At 36.6% G+C, this 11,035-nt stretch overlaps 1 protein-coding gene across 11 annotated transcripts in view; it reads right to left on the bottom strand.

Moving 5' to 3' along the window:
- REV3L (REV3 like, DNA directed polymerase zeta catalytic subunit) overlaps positions 1–11,035 on the bottom strand; it is a 167,006-nt gene that overhangs the window by 31,870 nt on the left and 124,101 nt on the right. For all 11 annotated transcript variants that reach the window (XM_015561634.1, XM_015561636.1, XM_015561633.1 and 8 more), the window contains 3 exons: positions 8,442–8,557; positions 4,974–5,092; positions 1,069–1,187 (listed from right to left, as the gene is read on the bottom strand). In XM_015561634.1, coding sequence (XP_015417120.1) covers positions 1,069–1,187; positions 4,974–5,092; positions 8,442–8,557 — 354 coding nt within the window. The remainder of the gene's footprint in view (positions 1–1,068; positions 1,188–4,973; positions 5,093–8,441; positions 8,558–11,035) is intronic.

Below are 11,035 nucleotides of genomic sequence, written 5' to 3'. Positions count from 1 at the left end.
ACAACTCCCGGAGCATCATACACTCTGCTAAGAAACAGCAGCGGCACGTGAACCCGCCCCCCAGGAGCCAGAAGAGCCACCACAGTGGTGAACAGCACCCACCAGAGGAGCTGCTGCCAACTGAGGAGCAGCTGCTACCGCAACCGCCCAAAGAACAACCACAGACCAAGGACTCACTGCCACCCAGGGAGCAGCCACTGAACGACTCAACGGCTAGATATGTCAGTGAGATCAAACATGGGTAGACAAAGAAACCCCCAAAGGAAAGAGAAGGAGGACTCTCCAGAAAAGCAGCTAAGTAATACAGAGGCATGCAACATGACAGAAAAAGAATTCAGAATAAGGGTCCTAGAGTGCATAAACCGGATGGAGGAAAAAATCAACAACTTATGCAAGAAGCAAGAAGAAACAGATGAAAAAATCAATAACTTATGTAAGACCCAAGAAGAAATGAAGAGCGATATAGCTGCAATAAAAAAAAAGTGAAACAAATAACCATGTGATCCAGCAGAGAAATGAAAATGTTTGCTTACACAAAAATTTTCCTACAGTTTTACTTCACAATGGCCTCAAACTAGAAAAAACCTAATTGTCCACCAACAGGTAACTAGATACACTGGATACTCAAGTAAATTGTGGTAATTGAGTATTATTTACTAATAAAAATGGAAATTACTGCTGTATGTAACAGCATGGTTGAATCTCAAAGAACATACTGAATTTCTTGAAAGAAACCAGAAACAAAGGGGTAGGTTGTAAATAACTCTATACAGAAGTTCTAGAATTGGCAAAATTAATCTATATCCATAGAAATTCAATTAGTACTTACCTGGGCAGTTAAAGAATAGGTAGGTTTACTGCAAAGCTGTCTTTTAAGAAAATTTTCTGAGTGTTAGAAATGTTGTTTTTTAAAAAATCTTGATAGTGGTAGTGGTTACAGGATACATACATTTTTCAAAGTCATCACACAATACACTATAAATGTATGTATTTTACTGTATATAAATTATACTCCAATAATATTGATTTAAAAAAAGATACATCCTTTTCAGAATTATAAAACATTACCTGTATAGATCTGTCTTGTTATCAAACCAATCTGATAAGACTCGAAAGGTAAAGAGGGGAAAACGCTGATGAAGAACGTGAAAGCTCACGTTTTCAAAGGTGTAGTTAGTCAGAGCCACCTAAAAACCAACAAAAAAACAAGACTCCATTATAATAATGCTTGTATTTATATACAAATTTGGTTTTAAAAGATTCTCAATATTACTTCTAACCTTTCATAGTGGCAATCACAATTAATTTAAAACTGTGTGCATATAATATATATAATATATATATCTCTTAGTGGACAGAAATGTCCATAATAAATTAATATTTAATTGGCAAAAATCTGACTTAATGAGATTCAACTTTGTCATGTAATACTGAATAGATCCCAGTTCTTATCACTTCTTTTTATATTCTATGCCAATACAAATAATGCCAGGCAGAAGCATTGCTAAGCAAGTTAATTTTTTGTTCCTTCCATACTTACTGTTTGGTCCTTGATCACATACTTACTGTTTGGTCCTCGAATCCCACAGATTCGAGCATGAGTTATTTAGTTAAAGGCAGGCATTCATCCTGCTCCCAAGAATTACATCAATACTAAGACCCAACACAAGACATTGTGGAGTCAGTTTCTTTCCAAAAGCAAAAGATTAAAAGAATATAGCAGAAATGTATCCCTATTTTCAAAATATGTAGGTAAAAACTGTGTTAATAGGAAAATAGTGAAAAAAAAAATCCAAATTCATAAAACATATAGATGGTCTCTCAGAAATACCCATAAGACACAAGCAATTTAGACAATGGCAGGTATTGCAATGCAAAATGGAAATTAAGAAATCAGAATTCTCCATTATTAAGTCAGCTTGGTTTTCTGAGGAATAATAGTTCAAGCAGCACTTCACACATTTATATATTATATTACAATTTTAAAGTATTTTCTTTTCCATGTCCACAATCCAGCAAGTACGAAACAGGGATTGAAGGGTAAGCTCATCTTAGTGTACTGACCCAAACTGGTTTTACTTTATTTTCAACTTCTATCAATCTTCAGAACAAAAGTACTGGAATGTAGCATACTTCAGAATGTACACACACACACACACACACACACACACACACACACACACATATATATATACTTTTAAACTCTGGAAAGAGACTATTCTACAGTCACCAGAATAAAGCAGGTCTTAGAAGTAAATCACTATTACCACCTTCTCCCCTTCTGCCTTGTAAATCAGTACTGGCCTGAAGTACTTCTCTCAAAAATAAATAACTCATGTTATTATCAAATCTCCACATCAGAATGACTCTTTTACCTGCTAATAATTTCATTTGTTTTTTTAAAGTTTCAATTTAGTTTTATAGAAAATGGAGCCAAACATCTGATCTCAGGTAGTTGCTTGATTACCCAATTAATACAGAGTATAGACTAAACCTAATCTGCTGGAATATACATCTTCATTAAAAAACAAAACAACAACAACGAAAACGCAGATGGAAAAGATTACTTTGTTGTCCTGCAGTTTTCTCATTAGGGAAAAACTGGAAGTTTGCTATAAATTGACCTATGAGATTAATTAGGGAATTTTTATGACCTCAAACTGAACTTAAATAGAATCTTAGAAATTCATCCCCAATATGTGAGGCAGGTGACAAATCCATGGTCTGGGTTGATATTGTTTCAAAGAGAAGAATTTCATAAATTTGATTAAGACTAAATGTATTATAACCCTAACTAGTGGCCCAGTGCACAAAATTCATGCGTAGAGGGGCAGGGATTCCCTCAGCCCAGTCTGCACCCTCCCTAATTGGACATCCCTCTTGCAATTTGGAACCACTGGCTCCTAACCACTCACCTGCCTGCCTGCCTGATCACCCCTGCCTCTGCCTGCCTGATCGCCCCTAACTGCCCTCCTTGCCTGCCTGATCGCTCCTAACTGCCCTCCCCTGCCGGCCTGATCACCCCTAACTGCCCTCCCTGCTGGCCTGATCTCACCCCCAACTGCCCTCCCCCGCTGGCCTGATCTTGCCCCCAATGGCTCTCCCCTGCCGGCCTGATCTCGCCCCCAACTGCCCTCCCCTGCTGGCCTGATCTCGCCCCCTATTGCTCTCCCCTGCCGGCCAATTTGGTTCTGATTGGTCGGTTTCTATGCCAGTGTCAAAAGCTCCACCTCCTAGGCAGCCACTGGCTCCTCAGTTCACCCAGATTTGGTTCTGATTGGTCAGTTTCTATGCCAATCAGTGTCTCTGGGCCTATCTCTTGGCCTGATTAGAGAGGCGGAACTGATCAGCAGCCCCCTCAGAGGCCCGGAGAGAAACAGAGACGCAGCTGCTGGCAAAGCCCAGAGAGAAAGAGAGGGGCAACAGCTGATCAACAGCTGCCACGAAGACTTCGGATCAGACCCTGCCTCTCTCCAGGCCTCTCTCCAGGTCACCACGGCAACCCGGCACTGACTGCAGGACTAAGTTCCGGTGTTCGGTTGAGCCATTGGTTGGTGGTTATGGACCCTGGGTTTTTACATATTAGGATATTACACTCAGAGTCTTCTTGGTGTCACAGAAGCATAACAATGCACAGCTATAATCTCAGTATAATAAAATTAAAGGAAACAAGAACTCAATAAAATTAAGACAATCCATGTTCAGAATGTTCCAATCTTCAGAGAGTGGTTTACTACAGAAGTTAAAATATGAATCTAAAAATATGAACTAGGAGTTTGTCACTTATCTTAGGCAGAAATCTGAGTAAGTTAAACATTGGGTAAATGTACTTTGTAGATCAAAGTCAGAATTGATATAAATGAAGGAAGTGTTCAGTGCTTATCCATTTATTTTACTGATAAAGGAGTGGGCTGAGAGGCAGGTAGCTACACTTTTCCATTCACTCATACAGTCAATGTGTAAAACACAATGTTTAATCACTTCAGAAGCAAACTTACTCAGAACTGGGGGAGGCAGTCAGATCTAGTGCAGGGGGATACAGAAAATAATGAAAGGAGGCCACAAGTAAGCACATGTGGCCTGTATTCTCCATCACCTCATTCCCTTAGTTGTTCCTCATTTCCCTGGAGTCTTCAATGTCAAAAACGTGTACATAAAGAAATGTACACAAATTTAAAGTGAACAACTCATGAATTTTTATGTATGTATACATCCATGTCACCCCATTCACATGAAGATACAGAAAATTTCTAGGACACTGGAAGGCTCCCTTGTGCACTTTCCCAGTCAATACTCATGAAAGTTAACCACTATAGATTATCCCTTTCCACTCTCTCCTCACTCCCCATCAAGACTTGACAGTTATCTTTCTTTCTTCCAAATGCATATACCATTTATATCTCATTTGGCTCTTACAAGGTGCCTGTACGGCCAATGATAGATGCCCTATTAAAACCATAAAATATATATACCACACACACACACACACACACACTCTTACTGTGAACATGATCTGTCCTCAAATAACTTATTAAATATTTTATTTTGTACATATCCTCAGTTCAAAAAGTTCCTTCCTATATCTAGACTAAATTTTTCTTACTGTAATAAATGAAAGAGGCCAAATTAATTCATCTGGCCTTAAGTACAAATGATTTTAAGTGCAAGAAATGATAAAATTATACAACATTCAACACATACATCATATTTTATGATAGCTGTAGATTTTCTAGTTTACTGCTATCTTAAATACAAATAAAAATATTAAAATTCATCAATAACATTAAAGTTAAATACTTCTGTAGGTTTGTATTATAAAAGTGGTTATTTTTGTAATTCTACTTAACTATAATACAAATAATTTACACAGACACATAGGTTACACAATAAGCTATACTAATATGCTATGATTAAAATCGTTATATTGAGCTAATCTCTTATTCACAAACAAAATTTTAGCTAAAGCACCTTACCTCATTTCTCATGATTCTCCAAAGATTCAGTGTAATTCGGCCAACAATATTTATCTCACTCATTGTATCTGACCCATAGTCATCTCTTTCAGCAGCAAATCTGTTCTCAATTTTGTCATCTATAGAAATGAAAATTGGCTGCATCAGGACTCACAGAAACCAAATTTATAAGCAAATTATGTCAAAGAAAGTGAGAATAAAAATTAAAGATGAAGAATAAAGATGAAATGTAATTCAGAGTCTATTTTGTTTAGACTCAGAGATCATTATTTTGACTAACAAAATTATTTTTCTTTCCTTTTTAAGTTATGAAAGAATTTTGTGAAATAAATGTATTTAAAAACTATATGTTTTAATAATAGTGTGTATATAATAATATATAACAATATATATACATACCTTTGAAAAATAATAAACGCCTTTCTCTTTAAATTTGGTAATTTCTGGTGCTATTTTTATGAATACCTAAGCATTTGTTTGGTGCTAAAATGAAAAATGTCTACTATTAAAACAGTCATTTCTTGGAAAAAATGGTAGTTTTTAACCTAACCAATTCTCTGAAAATTTGTTGACATCAATTAATGATGTTCAAATTCAGGATGAAATTCCCTTAACTGTAGGAAGTCTTCATTCCTCTTACAGCAAATAGAATTCTGAGTCTAGTTTCTTAAGTGAAGATTTTACTAGACTGGAAATTAAAATGTGTTTTTCTATATAACACTGGATATATACAAATGTTGCTGATTAGAGGCTCTGAAATAATAATAAATATATTTACCATGTACTGAACAGCTATTATGCTCTAAGAACTTCCCTCACATAATTTTATTTATTTATAAAAAATATTTTTATTGATTTCAGAGAGGAAAGAAGGAGAGAGAAAGAAACATCAATGATGAGAGAGAATCACTGATTGGCTGCCTCCTGCATGCCCCTTACTGGGGACCAAGCCTGCAACCCAGGTATATGCCCTTGACCAGAATCGAACTTGGGAACTTTCATTCTGCAGGCCCAAGCTCTATCCACTGAGCCAAACCAGCTAGGGCCACATTATTTCATTTTAATACAACCACTTTATTATGTTAGTATACTTTTTATTTTGCACTGTAGTAAACTGTACTTGGAAATTTTTATCTTGCCCCAGCTCATGTAGTAACAGAACCAGTATTATACACCAGGGTTACCTGATTCCAAAGACCATGTACAAACCCCACCACACCCCACTCTTCTTTATTTTAAAGAGATAATGTTTGAAAAAAATTTTTTTCATTTAACAAACACTTTTTTTTAATATATTTTATTGATTTTTTACAGAGAGGAAGGGAGAGAAATAGAGAGTTAGAAACATCGATGAGAGAGAAACATCAATCAGCTGCCTCCTGCACATCTCCCACTGGAGATGTGCCCGCAACCCAGGTACATGCCCTTGCCCGGAATCGAACCTGGGACCCTTCAGTCCGCAGGCTGACGCTCTATCCACTGAGCCAAACCGGTTTTGGCAACAAACACTTTTATAATGTTTATTATATTCTGACGTTTCAAGTATTTCACAATTGCCCTGAGATAAGTTCTATTATCATCCCCATTTTAGAGATGAACAAATTGAGGTACGGACAGGTTAAGTAACTTGCTTGACAGCAGTTTAGCCAGAATATTGGAGCCATGCAGTCTTTCTTTAGAATCTGTGCTCTTTACTATGCTGCCTCCCTCACCAGGCCCTTTCTATTGTACCATATTGCCCCACAAATATGATTTCAGCAGCGATTTTAAAAGAACACAAGCTTCCATTCACCCTTCGGATTTGTAGTCATGTCTTACCTGTTATAGCTAATTAACCTAATTAAGGGCATCTGAGCACTCAGCTTTTTCTCCTGAAACCTATTCCAAATAAAATGTTGAAAAAAAATTGAAGATATACCACTATTCCTAGCACTCAATACATAAAAAAATTAATGCAACAAAAAACTAAAGTATCTCTGCTTTTATAGTCCAAGCTTTGGCAAAGCTCAAAAAATATTTACTGTCCTTGAATCTTTTAGCTTCAACTTTTGCCGTTAAATTTACCAACACTTAGCACATTTTATTGAAATCATAACCTCTCCCAGAATATCTCTTGATTAGTTTTTACCAATTTTATATTTGGTCTTTTAGTCTCCTAAAGTATATTCTATGTTGTCCTAATCCAACTTGTAGGAGCCTTTAAAATGAAGTTCTTAAAATTTTGTAGTCATATAAAACTTTTTTTAAAAAGTGCTTTATAAACTGTAATTTTGATATGACTCTCATTATTGCCCTTCTCTTAAATGAGAATCAGACTTTGGAGGAAGAGACTAAAATACAGAACCAGATAATTAAAATTAAATTATGGTGCATCAAGTCAAAAAAATGTTATGTTCTGCCCTGGCCTGGTGGCTCAGTTGGTTGGAGCATCGTCCTGTACACTAAAAGGTTTCAGGTTAGCCCTAACTGGTTTGGCTCAGTGGATAGAGCATTGGCCTGTGGACCGAAGGATCCCAGGTTCAATTCCAGTCAACGGCATACACCTTGGTTACGGGCACATCCCCAGTAGGGGGTGTGCAGGAGGCAGCTGATCGATGTTTCTCTCTCATTGATCTTTCTAGCTCTCTATCCCTCTCCCTTCCTCTCTGTAAAAAAAAAAAAATCAATAAAATATATTAAAAAAAAAAGGTTTCAGGTTAAATTCCCGGTCAGGGCACATACCTACATTGCAGATTCAATCCCTGGTTGAGGTGTGTATAGTAGGCAATGAATCAATGTTTCTCTCTCTCTCTCTCTCAAAAAAAAAAAAAATCAATAAAAGCATATACTCAGGTGAGGATTAATAAAAAAGGTTATGTTCTTTACAATGATTATGAAGACTATCTCATAATATGAAAAACTTATGATAAAATGCGGGATGAAGGAAGCATAATAAAAATGGGATATATGTGTGATGAAAGTTATAGTGTATATAAAAAACAAAAACCTGCCCTAGCTGGCTTGGCTCAGTGGATAGAACGTTATCCTGTGGACTGAAAGGTCCCACTTTCGATTCCCAGTCCAGGGCACATGCCTGGGTTGGGGGCTCAATCCCCAAGAGACAGCCGATTGATGATCCTCTCTCATCATTGATGTTTCTATCTCTCTCTCCCTCTCCCTTCCTCTTTGATATCAATAAAAAATACATTAAAAAAAATAAAAACCTATATATATGAAAAAAGACTAAAAGAAAAAAAACAAATATAGTACTAATGATATATATATTTTATGTAGCAGCGAGATTGGGGTATTTTTTCTTTTACTTTTGATTTTTAAATTTTTTTATAATGGAGTTATGATATATCTAGAACTTACAAAATTTAATCTTCAACACTAGGCTAGAACAATAGTACTTTTAAACATCTTGTCCTTATTTACTTTGTAATTTGCTCTGTGGTTGACCCATAAAACGTTCACAGTGCTACATACCTGGCACCCGAGAGATCATCTGACATAAATCGACACTTAAGGCAGCAGCCCTCTGTAAGAGGTAACCCCAGGAATGCATCTGAATCTCATACCCTAGCAGAATATCAGGGTCATACCTACAGAAGGAATGAAAAAAGGACCACACATTGAAACCTTTTACCAGAAGAATTGTTTCTTCATGATATAAAGTATAAAAATAAAAATCTATATTCTATGTTTCTGAATGGGAAAGGGATGATACAGTGGCACCTACAAAACTGCTATATAGGAAGGAGTTGGCCAAGTAGAAGCTCTTGGTTTGATGCTACTTTTATAAAGTATGTGCCGTTTTCACTTAGACTGTGTATTTATTTGATCTGACTTGGGAAAGAGGCTGATAGAAATTGGGGTGGGAGGGAGGAATTACCACTGAAGTACATGAGAGAGGGTATGATTGAAAATACAATGCAGGTAGGGGCAGGGTGAAGTGTGAGGGCATGTGTGGATATTGTGTTCTGAATTCTCCCAGGTCATTCTGTTGCCATTTCTCTACCTCTCTAACCTATACTGTCCTTAAATAGTTTTAATGCTGAGAAAGAAAATAAAAATGTCTTCCATTTCTCACTCGATTTTAGTAATGATCTGGTCCTTACATGAAATAAGGCCTCAGTAACGATAAGTTTGTCCTCGAAACTTAAGAGGAAAGTGACTCAGTTTAATGGAAGACTGCAATATTAAAGGAGTGAGATTAATGTGGGAAAGATAAGCATCAGAAACTAGGAGGAAATTTGCTCATTGTGTTGAGGTGCACTGGTAAACTGAACTGATAATCTGCATCTAACCATGGAAGAACGCGGGGGGGTGGGGGGGGAAGAGAGGAACTGATTACAGTCATAAATTGAGAGCAAAAACTACAGTAACTCTATCAAATTAGAAGCTCCAAATTACTCTGATTATTGTATTGCTTATTAAAGACCCCAAACAGGTGAAAGATCACAAAAAGTTATAACATTGTGTTTTCCATCACTGCTTATAAAGTCACTCTGAATTGTGGAATGTCCAGATTATATCACTTAACTCCTGGAGTATCGGCCAATGCCTGCAGTACAGAATTATACTAATTTACTGGGGAAGCTAATAGAGCTACTCTGCAAGTCTGTGGTATAACAGTGGATCTGAGCAGATCAGGAGGTATAAACTGTTTTGCTAATATTTTATACTCCCATAGCTTCTTTCTTTTTAGAAAAAAAATGTTTATTGATTTTAGAGAGAGAGGGAGAGAGAGAAACATTAATGACAGAGAAACATAGATCGGCTGCCTCCTGCATGCCCTCTAACTGGGGATCCAGCATGTGCCCTGACTGGGGGGTCAAACTAGTGATATCCTGGTTCATGGGTTGATGCTCAACCACTGAACCATACCAGCCGGGCCACAGCTTCTTTCTTAAAATGGGTGTTGAATGGCTTTAGTTCTTACTTATAAGAATGTCACAAAAATGTCTCATTTTTAATCCTGGATGATTTAAGTAGCTGATATAAAAAAAACCAAGTTCAAACTTCTGCAAAGGCATTCTTTTTATTTTTTCTATTCCTTAAAGGCCCTATCAAAATACATTGTATAATGTAAATTTTGAAATCTGGTGATCTGCTTGTGATCCACTGTTATACCACAGACTTAGCCCTCAACTTGTCAGGAGACAAAGATAAAGGAAGCAAGGCAAAATGCAACAATGAGGCAAATTCTCAGTCTCAGAAATCAAAGGCTTAAAAAGGTAGATTAATTCTTAAAAAAAAAATTCAGAAAGATCCGAGGGCACTTAAGTAAAGGAATCTCCCAACACCTTTCCTGCTCATTAGTCTTTTAACATAACATATAATATACATTTGTCATTGATAGCAACTTCTCAGAGCAGTCAAAGATGAACTATCTATAAGACAAGTGCATCTCCCAGTAAAACTACGTAATGTTTAAACTTAAGAAATCGGGGTAGAAGTGTCAAGTGACTCTAAGGATTGTCAGGGATAGATTTGAAGGATTCCTATATACACACAACACACTACTGCAGTCAACTGGAGAGGGGGAGGGGAAGGACGAAGGGGAGAGAGAGAAACATTAATCAGTTGTCTTCCTTCTAACCCCAAACCCAGGTAGGTGCACTAACTGGGAACTGAACTGGCAACCTTTTGGTACATGGGGCACTCCAAACAACTAAGCCACTCTTGCCGGGCTTGCTAATGTTTTGAAAAATTATTTTTTTCAATTAAAAAGTTGTCTATTTTATAAACTGTCACTGCTCAAAGATGATGGCTAAAAAACAAAACAAAAACTTACCCTATGCTTCTCTTAATGGATTTATTAAATAGATTTTGTTCTTTTAGAAGAATTATGTAGTTGTTTCAATATTTTTCAGCTCTATTAAGTATATTTATTTATTTAAAGACATTTTTATTTTTATTTTTTTTAATTTTATTTTTTATTACAAAGGGTATTACACAAAGAGTATTACATATGTCTCCTTTTTTCCCCCCACCCTTGACAATCCCCTCCTCGAATAAACCTTCCTCGATTAACCCCATTAACATGGACTTCTGGTTTATTCTGCCATCACAGAATC

The sequence above is a fragment of the Myotis davidii genome, unplaced genomic scaffold (assembly GCF_000327345.1).
Source record: "Myotis davidii unplaced genomic scaffold, ASM32734v1 scaffold196, whole genome shotgun sequence".
In the NCBI taxonomy this organism is placed as follows: domain Eukaryota; kingdom Metazoa; phylum Chordata; class Mammalia; order Chiroptera; family Vespertilionidae; genus Myotis; species Myotis davidii.
This window is presented reverse-complemented; position numbering and strand designations above follow the sequence as displayed.